The sequence below is a fragment of the Mytilus californianus genome, unplaced genomic scaffold (genome assembly GCF_021869535.1).
Source record: "Mytilus californianus isolate M0D057914Y unplaced genomic scaffold, xbMytCali1.0.p SCAF_3, whole genome shotgun sequence".
In the NCBI taxonomy this organism is placed as follows: domain Eukaryota; kingdom Metazoa; phylum Mollusca; class Bivalvia; order Mytilida; family Mytilidae; genus Mytilus; species Mytilus californianus.
The window spans coordinates 97,594,818-97,617,303 of record NW_026262679.1 but is presented as its reverse complement, the minus strand read 5'-3'; the positions used below and the strand labels follow the sequence as shown (position 1 = coordinate 97,617,303).

The 22,486-nt window shown below is 32.1% G+C and overlaps 1 protein-coding gene across 1 annotated transcript; it reads right to left on the bottom strand.

Moving 5' to 3' along the window:
- Window positions 1–1,811: 1,811 nt before the first annotated feature.
- LOC127733307 (eukaryotic peptide chain release factor subunit 1) lies at window positions 1,812–22,432 on the bottom strand. The gene is made up of 11 exons (XM_052242677.1): window positions 22,088–22,432; window positions 20,782–20,957; window positions 18,323–18,462; window positions 17,713–17,851; window positions 17,292–17,482; window positions 16,957–17,086; window positions 16,293–16,448; window positions 15,551–15,615; window positions 14,477–14,549; window positions 11,879–11,953; window positions 1,812–2,276 (listed from the first exon to the last, which is right to left on the bottom strand). Exons 1-11 carry the CDS (start codon window positions 22,186–22,188, stop codon window positions 2,191–2,193), a joined length of 1,332 nt encoding a protein of 443 aa, XP_052098637.1. The 5' UTR covers window positions 22,189–22,432; the 3' UTR covers window positions 1,812–2,190.
- Window positions 22,433–22,486: the final 54 nt, after the last annotated feature.

Below are 22,486 nucleotides of genomic sequence, written 5' to 3'. Positions count from 1 at the left end.
TATTCAAAGACAATAAGTTGAACTAAGTACAAGTCAATATAAAATTTGATTTACTTTTTAAACATTGGTGCTGAAATATTGACCAGTTAGTAACCTTGGTGACTGGCCAAAAATAACATCCTGTGATCTTTCAAATTAACATAATTTTTATTGTCTAGTTCCTATAGCAACTTAATGAAATGTTTATCTTAAAGCAGATAAATACAATTTTGTTTTTATCTGCAAAATACTTTTCATACATTTATTAGCAATGCCCATTTTTTAGGAAGACTAGCAAAATCTTTTTTTCCATGAGCTGTGTTTTAATTTCCAGAAAACCACTTGTAAAACATGATAGAATTCAATATCATAATATTTATTTTTTTAATAATAAAATGTATGAAATTAAAATGATTTTTTTGAAGAGGTAGCTTTTAAACAACTTAAAATAGAGAATGACTAGGTCCTTTCTATCAATTTTCACAATGTATTAAGGATGATAATTGATGTCAGAAATGCAGTTTGAATTAATTTTCATAATTTGAATTGAAAAATGTTCAAGGAAAGTCTGGCAAGTGCAGAACAAATTCTTAGGACAGAACATTTAAAATATGTTTTGAATTCATAACATTAACATTAATGATAATATAAAGTATCACTTGCATGCTATTTTTTTTTTAGACAACTTTGAAGTTTTATTGTTCATGACACTAAAATTATATGGCATATATGAAGGCATAAATATATCTAATATCTATTTAAATTACTTTTTTGTTAATTTAATTGTTTTCCTCTTATCCAATTACTTCCCAAACAACCTTAATTGATTGCATTTATAGTACATTTTTATAGAATTTCTCAAAAAATTTTAATCATGCAAATTCCAAAATTTTGTCAAGCACTTCTTTTATATGCAAAGAATTTCTGAAGAATGGAATATAGTATAAACTTCATGCAAGTTGTGGATTAAATAAAAGTAGATTTATCACAGTTAATGTATATGTTTCAAAGAAAGGGATATTTGGTGGGGTTTTATTATTTTTCTTTTAAGCATTCTGAATAATTCAAGCTATGAGAAAATGTAAATTTTAGTTATCACAGAAATGAGGAGAAATATCAGCATATCAATCAGATCTCTTGAAATAAACCTTTTCTACTGTAGTCAATCCATATGATGTGATACAATGAATTATGTAGTACTTAACTGGTTTCTTCTAAAATATATCAATTTATTTCTAAAGGAAGAGGTAGGAAAAAACCACCTTTTTGGCTTTAAATTGGTAAATCAAAAAGTATGATAAATCTAACAAGCAATATCTTCATCCTTCAGATGTTCATAAGCTATTAGTTTGGCTGATAATATTATTAATATTTTGAATTTTGTCTTGTATATTGGCATTAAGGCTTCAAACTTCTTGCATTTAGGACAAAAACTGCAACTGCCAAAATAGCCTCATTTTGAGATCTTGACATTGATATGAGCCAAAGTTTTACCTAAAAACATATTTTAATAAAACATGTATTTTATAAAGATGTTAATGGTTGTAAAATAACCTCTGGTGTAAAGTCTTGGCTCTTATCTATTTTGTCCAAAAACTATGCATGCACTGGCAATTTAGGTCAAATATGTCAATTTGGACAAGTTTATGACATCAAAGTGACCTTACTGCACTAAAATTTCAAAATTAAATCAACCAATTCATTTATTAATAAAATAAAAATGATTTTGAAAGGCTTGAATAATTTCACTATTTTTGCAATTTTAGGCACTAAATAGTGGCTTTTATACCTCCTCCTAAGAAAATTTGAAGAAGAAATAAGAGAGAGAAAAATAATTTTTCAAACAATTTGTTTGAAGTTTAATGCTAGCTCTCGTTGTTCTCTCAGTCTACATAAATTGTCTGATCTGATTTTTGTAAAATCATAATGAATTTCTTCTTGAATGCTTGGAACTTACATAATGTATTTAAAACTGAACTTATGACGTCATTTTTCAGTTTAATATACAGGTACAAATAATGATAAATAAACTGATTTTTTTTATAAACAATTTAAAAACTGGTAATACCAAAAACTTCCATATGGAATGTCACAGGTTTGAAGCTGAAAATTCTAAATTATTTGCTCTCCTGTATTTTGTGCCACAACATTAGTTTCGTGGCCGTTAGTAAGTGGCTCTGTAATAATTTATTGAAGTCTTTTTAAAGGCATTTAATAGTCATCCAGATCAAAATCTTCGAACATATCTTCTAGGTGTGGGTCTAATACTTGGAAGTCAACCTGATACCGTAATATACCTGAAAGATAAAAGATTAACAGATAAAAATGTGAAAAAAAAAAATTCTTGTGGTCTTCAATCAATTCTGGTAATTTACTGCTTTTACTGCAAGTACTTCAAATCATAAAATATTTCTATTATTGATAAAATTAGTCTTCATACAATTTTCTACAATTAAATGAAAAAGCACCTTTGGGCTGTTCCATTAAAGCATAAATGGTACCCAATAGGCACTTTGGAATTGGGGTAAATATGTATAGAATTTTTGAATTTCTCTTACACTTTCAATGTATAAATACACCCAACCAAAGAAAAATAAAATGCTTCGCTGGGGCGCAGCTTGATACGACCGCAGAGGTCGAACCCTGAACAGTTGGGCAAGTATGGACACAAAATTCAAGCTTGATACAGCTATGACTTTGGATTGTCATTAAATATTTGACACAGCATAGGTTTCTGACACAGGATGAATGTGGTGTAAGAACTGGAAAAAATTTAATTTACCTATTATAGTGGAATATCCATAAACTAAATTGTTTGTTAATTTCAATATATCAAAGAATATGTAGAATTCAATGTTTGATGTAATGTAATAAAGTTGAAATTTGGACCGTTTTTGTTCAATGTGGACCAATTTGGTAACATGTATAAATAATCAAAAATCTAAATACATGGCTAAAAATAAACAAAAATCCTTAATCAGCATCATTTAACAGTAATATCTAAAAATGGAAATTACATCATAAAGGTATTAAAATAGAAAATGACATCATAGTCATGGCTAAAAATAAACAAAATCCTTAATCAGCATCAGCAACATTTAAAGTAATATCTAAAAATAAAATTCCTTTGTAACCATAAAAGCCCATTTAAATACATCATAACAGATATTAAAATAGAAAATGACATCATAGTCATGGCTAAACATAGCAAAAAACCCTTAATCAGCATCATTTAACAGTAATATCTAAAAATGGAAATTACATCATAAAGGTATTAAAATAGAAAATGACATCATAGTCATGGCTAAAAATAAACAAAATCCTTAATCAGCATCAGCAACATTTTATAGTAATATCTAAAAATAAAATTCCTTTGTAACCATAAAAGCCCATTTAAATACATCATAACAGATATTAAAATAGAAAATGACATCATAGTCATGGCTAAACATAGCAAAAACCTTAATCAGCATCATTTAACAGTAATATCTAATAAAATGCTTCGCTGGGCGCAGCTTGATACGACCGCAGAGGTCGAACCCTGAACAGTTGGGGCAAGTATGGACACAACATTCAAGCTTGATACAGCTCTGAATTTGGATTGTGATTAAATATTTGACACAGCATAGGTTCTGACACAGAAAGAATGTGGTCTAAGAACTTCAATTTTTTTAATTTACCTATTATGGTCCAATGTCCAAAATCAAAATACATGGTTAGATTCGGCATATCAAAGAACCCCATATATTCAATTTTTGTTGAAATCAAACAAAGTTTAATTTTGGACCCCAATTTGAACAAACTTGAAAACTGGTCCCATAATCAACAAGAGTGCACACGCTGAAATGTCTCGCCTTCTTTACTTACCACTGATTTTATGTTGATAGTCCTAAATATAAAGCTTTACTACAAGTAACACATAAACTTAACATGATCCAAGAAAATGAGGTCAAGGTCAGATAAAGCAAACAAGAAATACATGTACACCTTACAATCATTCAATAAACCAAACATAGTTGACCTATTGCTTATAGTTTCTAAGAAACAGTCTTAACCAAGAAAACTTAACATTGACCAATGAACCATGAAAATGAGGTCAAGGTCAGATGAACCATGCCAGACAGACATGTACACCTTACAATCAATTTATAGAAATGAACTGTGAAAATGAGATCAAGGTCAAATAAAACCTATGAGACTGACATGTACATCATAAAATATTTCCATACACCAAATATAGTTGACCTATTGCATATAGTATTAGAAAAAAAGACCAAAACTCAAAACTTAACTTTGACCTCTGAACCATGAAAATGAGGTCAAGGTCAGATGACACCTACCAGTTGGACATGTACACCTTACAATCATTCCATATACCAAATATAGTAGACCTACTGCTTATAGTATCTGATATATGGACTTGACCACGAAAACTTAACCTTGTTCACTGATCCGTGAAATGAGGTCAAGGTCAAATGAAAATTGTCTAATGGGCATGAGGACCTTGCAAGGTAGGCATATAGTAAATATAACTATCCTACTACTCATAATAAGAAAGAAATTAACATTACAAAGAAACTTTTTCTCAAGTAGTCACTGAACCATGACAAGAGTGCACACGCTGAAATGTCTCGCCTTCTTTACTAATCATTGATATTATGTTGATAGTCCTAACTATAAAGCTTTATTACAACTGTCACATAAACTTAACATTAACCAAGTAAACTAAACATTGACCAATGAACCATGAAAATGAGGTCAAGGTCAGATGAACCATGCTAGGCAGGCATGTACAGCTAACAATTCTTCCATACAACAAATATAGTTGACCTATTGCTTATAGTTTAAGAAAAACAGACGAAAACACAAAAACTTAACACTGAGCAATGAACCTTGAAAATGAGGTCAAGGTCAAATAAAACCTGCGTGACTGACATATAGATCATAAAAAATTTCCATACACCAAATATAGTTGAACTATTGCATATAGTATTAGAAAAAAAGACCAAAACTCAAAAACTTAACTTTGACCACTGAACCATGAAAATGAGGTCAAGGTAAGATGACACCTGCCAGCTAGACATGTACACCTTACAATCATTCCATACACCAAATATAGCTGACCTATTGCATGCAGTATTAGAAAGAAAGACCAAAACTCAAAAACTTAACTTTGACCACTGAACCATGAAAATGAGGTCAAGGTCAGATGACACCTGCCAGCTAGACATGTACACCTTACAATCATTCCATACACCAAATATAGTAGACCTATTGCATACAGTATAAGAAAAACAGACCAAAACACAAAAACTTAACTATAACCACTGAACCATGAAAATGAGGTCAAGGTCAGATGACACCTGCCAGTTGGACATGTACACCTTACAGTCCTTCCATACACCGAATATACTAGACCTATTGCTTATAGTATCTGAGATATGGACTTGACCACGAAAACTTTACCTTGTTCACTGATCCATGAAATGAGGTCGAGGTCAAGTGAAAACTGTCTGACGGGCATGAGGACCTTGCAAGGTATGCACATACCAAATATAGTTATCCTATTACTTATAATAAGAGAGAATTTAACATTACAAAAAATCTGAACTTTTTTTTCAAGTAGTCACTGAACCATGAAAATGAGGTCAAGGACATTGGACATGTGACTGACGGAAACTTCGTAACATGAGGCATCCATATACAAAGTATGAAGCATCCAGGTCTTCCATCTTCTAAAATATAAAGCTTTTAAGAAGTTAGCTAACGCCGCCGCCGCCGGATCGCTATCCCTATGTCGAGCTTTCTGCGACAAAAGTCGCAGGCTCGACAAAAATCTAAACACATGTTTAGATTCAGCATATCAAAGTACCCCAAGAATTCAATTTTTGTTAAAATCAAACTAAGTTTAATTTTGGACCCTTTGGACCTTAATGTAGACCAATTTAAAAAACGGGACCCAAAATTAAAAATCTAAAAACACGGTTAGATTTGGCATATCAAAGAACCCCAATAATTCAATTTTTGATGAAATCAAACAAAGTTTAATTTTGGACCCTTTTGACCTCAATATGAACCAATTTGATAGCGGGCCCACAAAATAAAAAATCTAAATACATGGTAAGATTCAGCATATCAAAGAACCCCATATATTCAATTTTTGTTGAAATCAAACAAAGTTTAATTTTGGACCCCAATTTGGACCAACTTGAAAACTGGGCCAAAAATCTAAAATCTAAATACATGTTTAGATTCAGCATATCAAAGAACCCCATATATTCAATTTTTGTTGAAATCAAACAAAGTTTAATTTTGGACCCCAACTTGGACCAACTTGAAAACTGGTCCCATAATAAAAAATCTAAACACATGTTTAGATTCAGCATATCAAAGAACCCCAAAAATTCAATTTTTGTTAAAATCAAACTAAGTTTAATTTTGGACCCTTTGGACCTTAATGTAGACCAATTTAAAAAACGGGACCGATAATTAAAAATCTAAATACACGGTTAGATTTGGCATATCAAAGAACCCCAATAATTCATTTTTTGATGAAATCAAACAAAGTTTAATTTTGGACCCTTTTGACCTCAATATGAACCAATTTGATAGCGGGCCCACAAATAAAAAATCTAAATACATGGTAAGATTCAGCATATCAAAGAACCCCATATATTCAATTTTTGTTGAAATCAAACAAAGTTTAATTTTGGACCCCAATTTGGACCAACTTGAAAACTGGGCCAAAAATCTAAAATCTAAATACATGTTTAGATTCAGCATATCAAAGAACCCCATATATTCAATTTTTGTTGAAATCAAACAAAGTTTAATTTTGGACCCCAACTTGGACCAACTTGAAAACTGGGCCCATAATCAAAAATCTAAACACATGTTTAGATTCAGCATATCAAAGAACCCCAAGAATTCAATTTTTGTTAAAATCAAACTAAGTTTAATTTTGGACCCTTTGGACCTTAATGTAGACCAATTTAAAAACAGGACCCAAAATTAAAAATCTAAATACACGGTTAGATTTGGCAAATCAAAGAACCCCAATAATTCAATTTTTGATGAAATCAAACAAAGTTTAATTTTGGACCCTTTTGACCTCAATATGAACCAATTTGATAGCGGGTCCACAAATAAAAAATCTAAATACATGGTTAGATTCAGCATATCAAAGAACCCCAAGAATTCAATTTTTGATGAAATCAAACAAAGTTTAATTTTGGACCCTTTTGACCTCAATGTGGACAAAGTTGATAACGGGGCCCAAAAATCAAAAATCTAAATACATGGTTAGATTCAGCATATCAAAGAACCCCATATATTCAATTTTTGTTGAAATCAAACAAAGTTTAATTTTGGACCCCGATTTGGACCAACTTGAAAGCTGGGCCCATAATCAAAAATCTAAATACATGTTTAGATTCAGCATATCAAAGTACCCTAAAAATTCAATTTTTGTTAAAATCAAACTAAGTTTAATTTTGGACCCTTTTGACCTTAATGTAGACCAATTTGAAAACGGAACCAAAAATTAAGAATCTAAATACACGGTTAGATTCGGCATATCAAAGAACCCCAATAATTCAATTTTTGATGAAATCAAACGAAGTTAAATTTTGGACCCTTTGGACCTCAATGTGGACCAATTTAAAAACGGGGCCCGAAATCCAAAAACTTAATACACGGTTAGATTCAAGCATATTAAAGAACCCCAAGAATTCAAGAATAAAACCCCATTGAAATTGATCAAGAAATAAGCAATTTATACGAAGTATCTTCTTTTGCACAATACTGTGCAATTGAATATTTCTTGCTATTGTGCAATACTGTACAATTGACAATTTCTTGCTATTGCGCAATATTGTGCTATTGGATATTTCTTGCTAAATTTGCGCAATACTGTGCAATTGAAGATTTCTTGCTATTGCGCAATACTGTGCAATTGAAAATTTCTTGCTATTGCACAATACTTATTATATAATAATTTACACATCCTGTTTGGTGTGTATCTCCTACCATATCATTATTATTTGCTTTTAAATATTAATCAGAAATAACCAACTTAAAATGGAAAATTTTAAAAGAAAAAAAAATGGAAAAAAAGAAAAAAAAAGAAAAAAAAAAATTCCCCCCCCAAATTTTTTGAACCCCCTTATGATTCATCACCCCCAAACTCAATCCCAGCCTTCCCTTTGTGGTATGGTACCTTGCAGTACAATTTCAGAGAGATCCATACACTTGAACACAAGTTATTGTCTGGAAACTAGAAAAATGCTTATTTTTGGCCCCTTTTTGGCCCCCAATTCCTAAACGTTTCGGGCAATTACCCCCAAACTCAATTCCAGCTTTCCCTTTGTGATATGGAACCTTGTAGTACAATTTCAGAAATATCCAAACACTTACACACAAGTTATTGTCATGAAACTAGAAAAATGCTTGTTTTTTGCCCCTTTTTTGGCCCCTAATTCCTAAAATTTTGAGGCAATTACCCCCAAAATCAATTACAGCCTTCCCTTTGTGATATGGAACCTTGTGGTACAATGTCAGAGAGATCCATACACTTACACACAAGTTATTGTCTGGAAGTTACAAAAATGCTTATTTTTGGCCCCTTTTTGGCCCCTAGTTCCTTAACTGTTGGTACCATAACCCCCAAAATCAATCCCCACCTTCCTTTCGTGGTATTGAACCTTATGGTAAAATTTCATGGAGATCCATTCACTTAAACTAAAGTTAGAGTGCGAAAACCAATGTGTCTTCGGACGACGCCAGACGACAACGACGACGACGACGACGACGCCAACGTCATACCAATATACGACCAAAAAATTTTCAATTTTTGCGGTCGTATAAAAATAAAAATTTCTTTGCAACCATAAAAGTAAAATAGAAAATGACATCATAATCATAGCTAAAAATAACCAAAAATTTTTTTTATTGGCAAATTTTAAATGGAGTTTATTATACTAAAACAATAAATTTGCAACCATAAACATGATAAAACCCCATTTAAACACATCATAAAAGTATTAAATAATTCAACTACATCATAAGGCTATAAAAATAGAAAATGACTTCATAGTCAAGGCTAAAGGTAAACAAAAAACCTTCATCAGCAAAATTTTATATTGGCAAATTTCCAATGAAGTTTATTACACTAAAATTGTTGGCAAATTTCCAATGCATTTATTAACAATAAAGTTATTGGCAAATTTCCAATTTACATAATTTAAAAGCAGTGTAGATGAGATATTTAAATGAGTTTGAATTACCAACCTTACACTGCTTTTAAATAATGTTCTTTACTCAATTATTTGTCTATTAAAATGGAAACCCTTGTTTTTTAACCTTTTTTCCCCTTATTCCTTAAACATTAGAGCCATAACCACCCCCCCCCCCCCCCCCCCCCCCCCCCCCCCCCCTCCCAAAGCCAATTATTACTTTCCAATGTAACCTAAATTTCCAATATACATAATTTTAAATTTCAATTCCTCATGATATATAACCGTATCATTATTATTTTCTTTCATATATAAATCTGAAACAACCATCTTTAAATGGAAAATTTTAAAGAAAAAAAAAGGAAAAAAAAAAATCCTACCTCCCACACATTTTTTCAACCCCCTTTTGATTCATCATCCCCCACCTCAATCACAACCTTCAATTTGTGGTATGGTACATTGCAATACAATTTCACAGAGATCCATACACTTGAACACAAGTATTTGTTGCAAACTAAAAAAATCCTTATTTTCTACCAATATTTGGCCCCTTATTCATAAATGTTTGAGCAATTAACCCCAAAACTCAATTCCTACTTTCTCTTCGTGATAAAAAATAACTAACTTAAGATGTAAATTTTAAACAAAAAAAAAATGAAAAAAAAAAATTACCCCTTTTTTTACCCCCGCCCCCCTTATGATTCATCACCCCCACCCCCCTTTCCCCCCAAACCAAGCTCAATAACAGCCTTGCCTTTGTGGTATGGTACCTTGTAATACAATTTTAGAGAGATCCATACACTTGAACACAAGTTATTGTCTAGAAACTAAAAAATGCTTATTTTAAACCCCTTTTTAGGCCCCTTATTACTAAACGTTTTGGGCAATTACCACAACACTCAATTCCAGCTTTCCCTTTGTGAAATGGAACCTTGTAGTAAAATTTCAGAAAGATCCATACACTTACACACAAGTTATTGTCATGAAACTAGAAAAATGCTTGTTTTTTGCCCCCTTTTGGCCCCTTATTCCTAAAATTTTGAGGCAATTAACCCCAAAATCAATCCCAGCATTGACCCTTTGTGATATGGAATCTTGTGGTACAATGTCAAAGAGATCCATATGCTAACACACAAGTTATGTCTGGAAGTTACAAAAATGCTTATTTTCGGCCCCTTTTTGGCCCCTAATTCCTTAACTGTTGGTACCATAACCCCCAAAATCAATCCCCACCTTACTATTGTGGTATTGAACCTTATGGTAAAATTTCATAGAGATCCATTCACTTAAACTAAAGTTAGAGTGCGAAAACCATTGTGTATTCGGACGACGACGCCGGACGACGACGACGACGCCAACGTCATACCAATATACGACCTCAAAATTTTTTTGCGGTCGTATAAAAAGTGCCTTCCCTAGGTACCACTTTTTAATGGAACAGCCCTATGACGATATAAGTCACAGAGTTGAACTGTGAGCTGTTGCACACAAATGTTACCTCTGCTAAAAGTATCTGTTTAACAGAAAATTGACTTGAAAAGGCATCACAGTATAGCATGATCAAATGAAGCTGGATTACAAATTTCAGAAAGCACTGATTTATAGCTTCCTAAAAAAATATTATGTGACTGACAGATGAACAGACTTTCAGAGCGGTGGTATAATTACATCTTACATACAAGTGTGATTAAGATGCATGTATAACAATAAATGCACATGGCTTCAATGATGGTCACATAAACCCATACATTTCGATTGTAAATTTTCATGTTATAAATTATGTCACTGAACTGAATGAAAAGTGTTTCTTTTATTCATATTGATATCAATTGGGTTGATGAGGATATTTTTCTTTTTTAATTTAGACAATAAAATGCTTTGCTGAGCACAGCCTGATACGACCGCAGAGGTCGAACCCTGAACAGTTGGGGCAAATTTGGACACAATGTTCAAGCTTGATACTGTCTGAATTTGGATTGTGATCAAATTTTTGACATAATATAGGTTTCTGACACAAAATAAATGTGATCAAAGATCTTAAAAATCTATTGAAATTTGAAAAATTTTGAAGAAAAAAAGATATGAACCCCTTAAAAAAATTGGAACCCCCCCCCCCCCCCCCCCTTTGGAGCAATTACCCCCAAACTCAATCCAAGCCTTCCCTTTGTAGTATGGAACCTTGTAGTACAATTTTAGAGAGATCCATACACTTAAACACAAGTTATTGTCTGGAAACTAGAAAAATGCTTGTTTTTGGCCCGGATTCCTGCATGTTTGGGGCAATCACCCCAAAACTCAATCCCAGCCTTCCCTTTGAGATATGGAACCTTGTGGTACAATGTCAGAGAGATCCATACACTTACACACAACTTATTATCCAGAAACTACAAAAATGCTTGTTTTTGGCCCCTAATTCCTAAACTGTTGGTACCATTACCCCTCAAATCAATCCCAACCTTCCTTTTGTGGTATTGAACCTTCTTGTAAAATTTCATAGAGATCCATTCATTTAAACAAAAGTTATTGTCCGGTAACTAAATTTGTCTTCAAACGACATCATAGCATTATACGAACCCAAAACTTTTTGCGGTCTTATAAAAACAGTGCTTCTTTTTGCTAACAATTCAAAATTGGCTAATTTTATTTTTTGGACTTCTCATTCTTACCTCCTATTCCACCAAATCCTCGGACAAATTGAGCTCCCTCTTGCGATCGATCTGTTATTATTTCTAATGTTGCTCCTGTAATACAAATAATGAATGTGTCGATTAAACTACTATGCTTTAGTGGATGAGACAATTCGGGAATGAAAACATAAATGACAACTGACAGAATGTCTGATGACCTTATTTTGTAACTATTTCAGATTTTGACCCCATATCTCCTTTCAATTATATAGTTCTTTAACAATTGTATCTTTCTAAAACAAACACAACATGGATTATCATTTAACAAACCATAACAAGTTAAATCATTTGAGATTAAAAGGGGAGGATTTAGTACTCAAAAACTAGTTTAACCCAACCACATCTTCATGTGCTTCTTTCAAGTCAATAAACTTTACTATTTTTTTTTCGCTTGAAATTTTGATACTATAATGCAAATGTTGAAATTTAAATTGTAACCCTTTAAACATGCAACTATATAAAAGTTGCAAAGTCAATGGAGCATGACTGGGGGGGACGGGCCAAATAATCTACATAGAAATGAGATGAGGAAATCTCAATACAACTGCAGACCAAATATCATTGACAATATAATTGTGGTTTCCCGATTTCTGATCAAATCACAAACTTTTTTTAACTTCTGACATGTTATTGAAGCATTAACCTGTATAATGTATTTTGCCATTTAGAGAATTTGGTCTTCATGGGAGATATTTGATCGTCTTTGTTAGTTCCTTAATTTTCTATTCTTTAGAGTTATACATATTTTATGAACTCTATTGTAGGAGACTATGATGACCTCTAGATGTCATTTGGATTTTTATATCATTGGGTTGGTGTCTAAATCACTTGTACCAAATATCTCCTTTTATTTCTGAATCATGCAGAAAGCTTAATGCTGTCCTAACTTTTTAACACCAGAAAAGGCACAGGTCTGATAGTAAAAACACGTTTTACTTTTTGTCGAAGCCTATTAACTCGTCTAGACGGCTTTGTATTTTCACATGCACTTTCCAATTTTATATCAGGGCTGTTCCACAAAAACATACATTGGACCAAGGGTCCGGAAACGGTCATATTTGCCAGTCATGTCCTAAGATGAAAGTATTTGTCCTAAACGAGTAATTGGGATTTAGGACAAATTTTATTTTTTACAGAAGTAATTTCGGTCATTTCATTGACTCAATGTTTGAAATCGGATTTCTTAGTCGCCATTTTGCACTTGTGATCACTTGTTTTTGTTTATAATCCCTTTCCTGTAATAAAACTGCCACTACAGTAGTTTGATAATCCTGAGGGCCCTCCTAATATCTATATCAATGCCTCCGGGAAACATTGGCTAATGATCGCTAATCACTTTTTACCTGTGGTTTTAATTCACACCCGACAGTGATCACAAGCTCAGAATAATATCTTTAAAACATTAAAGTTCCCTGACAAGTGTATTCATTATTTATTTACTTTTCATCAAAGACAGTCATCAATTCTGATTTATAAATTAAATCTAAATTTACGTAGAAAAAAGTATTTTTCATGAGTAACACGTGTGCTTTATTTACTATGTAATACGCATGCGTGAAATTGTCTTCAGCAAATTTAATATTTAATCGTAAAATGCAAATTGATTTCATGCTAAATTAAACGAGTGCAACTATTATCTGTTATATTCAAACACTTTTAAAGGTAATAAAATAAAAAAGCCATAAAAAGCCAGTGATTTCCTGTCAATTTGATAAACAAAACAAATCCCGGAAATGAATCCGAAATTATTCGTACATTAAAATATCGCAAACTTCCGGTTTTAACTTTTGTCAAATCGAAAGAAACGTAAGCAATGTCTGAGAAATTAACCATTTTGAGTCATTAAAATCATTTTAATTTTAGACTGTTGCCTTCCCTAAACTGTCCTTCATGGTAATGGTAAGACATTTACTTAGTAAATGCGATGAAACAGCAATACAAGTTCGCCATGTTCGTTGATGCTATGAATATAGTCAAGTTGATATCGACAATTTGAAAAGGGGCACCAACTTTTCAAACATCTCAAAATGACCGAAATTGTCTGGAAAAATTTCCGGATCCTTGCATTGGACCCCAAGGGAAAGCACTTCAAAAACTATGGGTGGGTGTTATTGTACAATGAATTCAGACCGTCTAACAGAAATTCTATAGTTGCCTCAATATGCGGTTACCCTATTTTCAAAGTGCCTTCTCTTGGAAACATGTATGTAAATTGAACAGCCCTAGTTAGAAATATATCCAACATGTATAAACTACAATGTTCACTTCAGCAGTGAAATAGTGTAACCTACCATCAAAAGACCAGAATTCAGCTAATTGGTTCAAATAAGTTAAGGTGGATTTGATTACTGTGGATTCATCTATTTTCGTGGGTATCAATTTTCGTGGATCGAGGAAAACTTGCATTTTCATGGATATTTGATTTCATGGTTTTACCAATCTCTGCATACAAAGCCTACGAAAAACTTGTAATTCGTTGAACATTTGAATTTGTGGTTCACTTGTACCCATGAAAATTGGTATCCAACAATTAACAATGAATCCACAGTAAGTGAAGTTTCATTATGTTAAACTTACCAAAATTTTTATAATTATTTGCAAACCATTCTAATAATGGCATCTGTTCCACTAATTCTAACTCCACACCAGTCTGAAATAAAAATAAATTGTTTTTTTTTCAAAATAAGATTTAAAAGTATTCTCAAATACTCATTTGAGAGAGAAAACTCTGTGAATAAGGCTGCGATAATAAATAATAACTTTACAGGCTTGCCTTTAAGCAATATTATTAATTCATGGTCACATTTCTGAACCATAATTAACAAGTTGCCATACTAAAATGTCTTACCTGCTGCAATATTTGAATTGCAAAGAACTTTGAACCTGAGGTCAGTCAAATTGAACCAGTCAGGTGAACATGTTCATGTGAAGAGTTTGCATAAAAAAATATTTCGACCTTTTGCTTAATTTTTGAGATACAAACATAAAACTCAAAACATAATACTTGAGTTTGAAATTAATATTGTTACCTTTCATCATACTTGCAACATTCATATATGGTTGAATGTCCATTAGATGTATGCAAAAATATGCAGCAATATATGTTGGTTGTGGGATGATTTTGGAAGGTCCATACTTACCCTCTCACATCCATTTCAATGGAATACTATACCAATAAGATATTAAGGTATTTGTAAATTTTCATCATTGAAAAAGAAAGAAAATTTCTTTGCAAGGAAGGACAAAATGACTAGTATTTCTTATATTTTTTTTTTTTCAAATCCATCACCTATTAAACACACTCTACATCATCTTTGTACCATTACTGTATAAAGTGAATAAAGATAACCTTATTCAAATTAACTTCCCGGATTCATTCAAAGCTCACTCACTATACATGTTGAGAGAGGTCAAGTTCACAAGAATTTTTGTTGTCTCTTGGTAGCATGTTTGCCTCAAGTGTGTGCCGGAACAAACCAAACACTTGGAAATTGGCATTTGCTGATATGATAAGTTGCAGCATTTAGAAACTAGAGTAATAGAGTGATCGGGAAAGAATCAGAATAATGTGTCTGTCACCATTAGTGAAACTGTATATTTATTATACATTAACTACTGAATCTCTGATCTCCTCATATCTAGCAAACTTACATCTTTGTCAATAAAATGTGTTTTATCTTTTTCTTGCTCTGGTTTTAGGAATAAAATGTTTTCAACTGAAAAAAAGAAAAGAAATATATTTATCAATGCATTTAAACAACATACACTTTGGCAGTTGCATTGGATCATTAAAGTCATGGTCCAAATGTAAGGAATGTATTCAATCAAAACAACAGAAACATTTGAAACATAAAGGCATTTTTTACTTTTTCCATTAAGAATTGTATGTATATTGTTAAATGAACCAACTTAACATTGATTGTTGGTGTTTAATGCTACTTTCAGCAATACTGGTTTTTTCGTAGTGGTCATTTTTTTTTTGGTGAAGGAAGACTGAGTGCCTGTAGAGAACCACTGACTTTAAGACACTAATAAAATTCAGTTGTTTCATAATATTGATGACTTCTTTTTAAGTACTTTCTCCAAAGAATCATATGCGAGATTACTAAAATTACAGCCTTAGAAAAAAGTTCTAATTTCAAAACACTGCAATTTTCTAACCACATTTTCAATTAAATATGTCAAAAAATCACGACTTTTTTAAACCCTATTTTAGTTCATGCTATATTCACTATCAACAATCAGTCTGATGTTAACAAATCTATAATGGACCATCAAGTACAATCAATTACATCTCTCCTGACTGCTGGTTATGACATTAATAAGTCAGCAATTTTTACTCAATGCATTGGCTTCACCATCTACGTAAATTATATCCAGCTACGAAACCTACCATCTGTTGAATGATTTTTGAGCACATATCGTGTAATATCCAAATTTTCCCACACTATTAATGTATCTACAGCTCCCATTTCTAATCCTTTCAACGTGTCATCGACACCAAAACAATATTTTCCTGTGTCTTGTGAAATTTCATCAAAATATCGACCTGAAACAAACACACAGAAATATAGTTTTATTTGAAAAGATGTAATTTGTTTTATATCGCCACAAGTGCACATACATTTCTGTTGTTTCAAAGCAACAAAAGTAAATATTTTGGCAAGGCAATATAAAATTGATATAATCTGTAGGGTTTTTTTTTAGAGAAAATTCCTTCTAACTATTGTTTTGCTTTTTAAAAGTTTGCGAGAAAAATATCGTCTGGATATTTACATACATTTGGAACGGCACACACAGAACTTTAATTTCAATTGTTCCCTTTTTGTATGAGCTGTCCTGAAGTTGAAGAAAGCTTTCCAATTTGTAATTTTTACAAATCAAAACAAGTTTTTTGATTGTACACACAAAATTTAATATCCCAAGTGTTTTAGGTCATATCCTTCACCTTGGTTCAATTATATTGTCTGGTGAATCAGTGCTCCTTGCTTTCAATGAACGTGTAACCATTTTTGTGTGTCCTGAATGTAGGCCATTAATCTATATTGATAGTTTACCTATGAGTTTCTTTTCCTGTATAAATTTGACATTTGATAAGGCATCTGCAGCCAATTCGATTGCTTGGTTAAATCCATTTTCTCCTCCATAAGATACATCAACAACTTTGATTATTTTTGCTTGTAATCTCTGCAGTTAAAAGAGGTTTCTATAAAAACATTGCATCTATAATACAAAATTCAAAATTCATGTAGCTGGTAAATATTTACTTGCAAATGGATCATTTAGAACCTTCTTTTACATTTAAACACCTATATAAAAGATGAAGTTTATTTTCACTGAACAATACAATCTTATTTTTTTATTCTATAGCATAACCATAAATATAACTTACAGGATCAAACATATCTGATTGACTAAGTTCTGTTTTGAAGTCAGCTGATCCAGCCAGCACTAAGCCAGCTATGTTTGGTTTATCGTTTGTGATGAACATCTGTACTGCTACTTCTGCAACTTTCCGCACATAGTTGTGTCGCTTTTCCATTCTTAAACGTGCAAAACGCAAGGCTGATTGACCTCCTCTACCTGAAAAGAAAATGCCTTGAATGAAAATCATCTATAAAACTTTACATAGCATACTATTTTTACAATGAAAAAGCCTCATTCAGTAGTTAATCTGGAGTACTGACTTTCTATACAATTTTCAAATTTTAGGGTAGTAAGCCATAGTTCTTGTATTTTTTTTAATAATAACATTTCTGTTGAATTGGACCAATATTTCCAAAATTTCAAACACTTTTAGTAACAATTCTTACCGTGTTTTTTTGGTAGATCTACTGTGAATTTGTGTAGGACTTCTCTCGTGTTTCCTGACAATGTTCCAAATAATGCACCATTTCCGTCCATTACAATAAAACCAAATTTATTGTCATCTGCTAATAAAGCTGTTAATGCCTAAAAATAAATATAACAAAATTCAACGTTGGGAATTGATAAAATGTTGTACCTACTGTTAAAAAGAATGTCCTAATTAGATTTATCTTTTAATATTCATTGACTTTTTAGTTCATTTTCTGCCACAATTTGTTCATTTTATACCCACAACCAAAAAAGACAAAAAGAGTACAATTTGTGATCACTCAAAAAGAGGGGTTCATCTGAAAATCAAGAATATTATTTAAAGATGCTGCAGTTGACACAATGACATTTAAAACTAAACACAGTAAAAAATGTTCGAATAAAATATTTCACTAATAATGTTAATACAATGAAAATGTAGTAACTTCCTTTTTCTCGTGTTCTTAGCAACAATCAGAATTCCAAGAATACTTGGAATAATATTATATGACCATTTAGAACCCTGTATTCATTTATGACTACTTTTACAGCAAACTATCAGTAAATTACATTATCTTCTTATATTACCTCTGTGTGAAATTTGTTATCACAAAGATATAGTGATGTATTGATTGGTCTGAAAGGTTCAAAGTCTATGTTCACTTTCTTTTCTTTTCCTTCATCTGTTACTATAGTTCCACAATATATCACAAGTCCATTTGTCGGAACTGTTAAAAGAAATAAATGAATAATCATATGGTTTACTTTTCAAAGTTTTGCTATGCAATATAAGTATCATTGTTCCTTAAAACTATTTGCTTTGAAAGTTCTTAAATTTTAAAAAACTTATAATATGCTCTGCAGGACGCAGCTTGATATGACCGCAGAGGTCGAACCATGAACAGTTGGGGCAAGTATGGACACAACATTCAAGCTTGATACAGCTCTCAATTTGGATTGTAATCAAATATTTTGACACAGCATAGGTTTCTGACACAGAATGAATGTGGTCTAAGAAGTTAAAAATTTTAAACTGGACATTTACCTAGCTATTATGGTCCAATATCCAAAATCTAAATACATGTTTAGATTCAGCAATTAAAAAAACCCCAAGAATTCAATTTTTGTTGAAATCAAACGACATATTTAAAGTTGAATTATGGACCCTATGAACCACAATGTGAACCAAAAATCTAAATACAGTTAGATTCCGCATTTCAAAGAACCACAACTAGTAAATTTTTGATGAAATCAAACAAAGTTTGATTTTGGTCCTTTTGGACCTTAATGTGGACCAATTAAAAGGGGCCCAAAATTCAAAATCTAAACACAGGGTTAGATTCAGCATATATTAAAGAACCGAAAGAATTCAAGACTTTGAATTAAACCCCATTGAAATTGGTCAAGAAATAAGCAATTAAAAATAAACTGCTTCGCTGAGCGCAGCTGGATACGCCCGCAGAGGTCTAACCCTGAACAGTTGGGGCAAAAATGGACACAATATTCAAGCTTGATACAGGTCTGAATTTGGACTGTTTTAAATATTTGACATATTATAGGTTTCTGAATAAATGTAGTCAAAGAACTTGAAATTGGTTATATGAATTGAATTATATTCAATTAAAGATTTCTTGCTGTTGTGCAATACACTGTGCTGTTGCGCAATACTTAGTAAATCTGTTGTCAGACTATAAACAAAAAAATAAAGTTCCACACATGACAGAAATTTATGAAAAAAATTACTGCTCAAATCATTTTTGAGTTATTGACAGAACTGGGAAATCCCCCCTCATTTAATGAATACAACCCCATGAATCGGTAACATAAAAACTGAAATTTTAAAAAATCAAAAGGAGAGTCACGTCAATAGATATAAACAATTCAGCAAAGTTTCATGAAGACTGTTCAAAGCGTTTCTGAGTTATTGTACGAAAAGTGGAAAATCACCCTTTTTGTAATGAATAAAACCCCATAAATCAGAAAACTATAGTCTAAAATTTTTAAAAATCAAAAGGCAGCTCATGTCGATAGAAATAAACAATTCGCCAAAGTTTCTGGCAAATTGGTGAAATTGTTTTTGAGTTATTGTCCAAAAACTGGAAAATCCCCCCTTTTTTAATGAATAAAACCCCAAAACTCGGAAACGGTAATTAATCCAAAATTTATAAAAAACGGACAGATGCTCAACGGTATACCATAATACGTCCCGTAAACGGGCGTATAAAAAGTATTAGAAAAGTATTGTTTTTGGCCCCCAAAATCAATCCCAACCTTCCTTTTTTTGGTATGGAACCTTGTGGTACAATTTTATAGAGATCCATAGATTTACACTCAAGGTATTGTCAAGAAACCAGAAAATCCTTATTTTTGGTCCCTAATTCTTAAAACAGTTGGAGCCATAACCCCCAAAATCAATCGCAACCTTCCTTTTTGAGGTATTGAACATTGTGGTACAATTTCATAGAGATACATACGCTTATACACAAGTTACTGTCAAGAAACAAGAAAAATGATTGTTTTTGGCACCTTTCATACCCCTAATTCCTAAACAGTTAGGACAATAACCCCCAAAATCAATCCTGAGTTTCCTTTTGTGGTATGAAACCTTGTGGTACAATTTCATAGAGATCCATACACTTCTACTTAAGAAACTGTCAGGAAACCAAATGTCTTCCATCTATGATGACTACATCATCATACGAATTTTGCAGACATGTAAAAAATCTACTCATACCTATATCAGATGATCTTCCAGAACAACATTTCATAGACATTATGAAAATTAAAGTCTATAATGGCCAATGGTACAACTTAATTAAAATATTCATAGACATTATGAAAATTAAAGAAGTTTGCTTTCAGTTCCAATGGTTTAATTTTTAACATCTGGGAACAAATAGGAATGAAATTATTAATTTTTTTAACTTCTGACAACATCTGCTGTGCTAAATGAATTTACCCCACACCCCCTTTACCTAAAAAACTCTTATATTCATTAAAAGCAAAGTTCTTAAAATCTTTTTACTTAGAGATTGTAAGTATTGTACCTTTATTGTAGAGTTTTAATCTCTGTTGTACAGATGTAATAGCACCCAATACAGATAATCTGTTGACACGACTTTTGATATTTGAAGCTGTTCCAAATTCATCTGCCAACATCTTGGCTACTCTTGATATTTGGTCTTTTGGTGGAATGATCAATGAAATCATACTTGTTCCATTTCTAAAATAGACAAAAATGGAAATACACAAAATAATTCTACTCAGGAACATAGGAAGGCTACACTTAAGGTATATGTGTTGCTTGTTTTATTCTAAATTAATTACTATTTGCCAATTCTAGCTCTTCACCGACATGTCTGTTTTTGAGTAATGTTACCAAATTATAATTCAGGGTTAAAAAATAGACTTCCTTTTGAGATAAACGTTGCCATTTGGCTGTGAGAAGACGAAATAATTTACGGTTGACCCATTTGGAATGCCTGCTACTAATGATTCTGACTACAGAAATAGGAGTATTATAACACCATTTTTTAAATAATTCAATGTAGATTTACGACATAACAAGTTTCAGAGGGATAGACAACAGCAGAAAAGAAATATAACTGAAGTTCGTGACTAGAGTGTCATTTCTTAAAAATATGAGTTGGGTACCTTGTGTTATATTAAAGTATATAGGTATTTTTTTTATAAATATATATCTTGCCATTTACACTATATTATATTTATCAAATTCTCTTTAGTCTTGTTCAAATCAATTTTATTTCATGCCTGAGCATACCATTCCAGTATAAACAGTACCCGTCTACAAAGTTGATGCTTTCACAATGTTAATCTTGAGAAATAAATTGTCTATGTCTTTGAATTTATTACTTATAAATGAAAAATTGCTGTTTCAACAACTTGGTGAAAACGGAAAATTAGCTATAACAAAGAAAACGGAAAATTAGCAATAACAAAAGAGAATGGTATGAACATGTATGCAGGCAACTAGTATAGCTTATGGTGGTCCGGAAAAGCGAAGTGATAGACCAGAAAGCCACTTCTTAGCCCCAATCGCCCAGTTACGTGATCCCTGGTGACATGACACAAATATCCTACTTTTTGAAGGCTATTAACTTTCAACTGGATGAGATTTCAGTCATGGTGTATTTGGGGAAAATGTAATTTAGTCTAATGTTAGTGCAGTGACATTATCATCACTGAAAATTGATACATGTTTTGTGGTATAATACCCATAATGGGGATAATACTCATTTATGAGAATTTTCCATAACCTTACAGGCTGTTTAATGCAGTTCGCGTCAGACAGTACGATGTGCGCAGTTAAAAAAAATAATTAGTGTTACACACCCTCGCGCTGCTTCCAAACTCTTGATCAGCTTCTTAATCTTCCAAATCTCTACATTCCGATCAGCGCTGGTTTCAGAACCATCTACTCCGTTTGTTGCCATCTTTGACAAAAAGTTTTGGTATTAACCACTCCGTATGGCGGGAAGATTTCTTGCTCAATCTCCCCTTGTATTCCTATAAGGAAGATTATTTCACAACAGTTTAGTCTGTAGGGTCTATTATATTGATTAATTAGAAAATTCACAAGAAAGGAAACCTAAGGACAAATATAGCAAATTTTTCACTTCGTGGTGTAATGACAACTTCCCATCCACCATTGACCATGTGAAATCTCTGACGTCACTTCGGAGGAAATGGATCTAAATTTTCTATTTTTTCTGAAAAAATAACCTAAAAAAA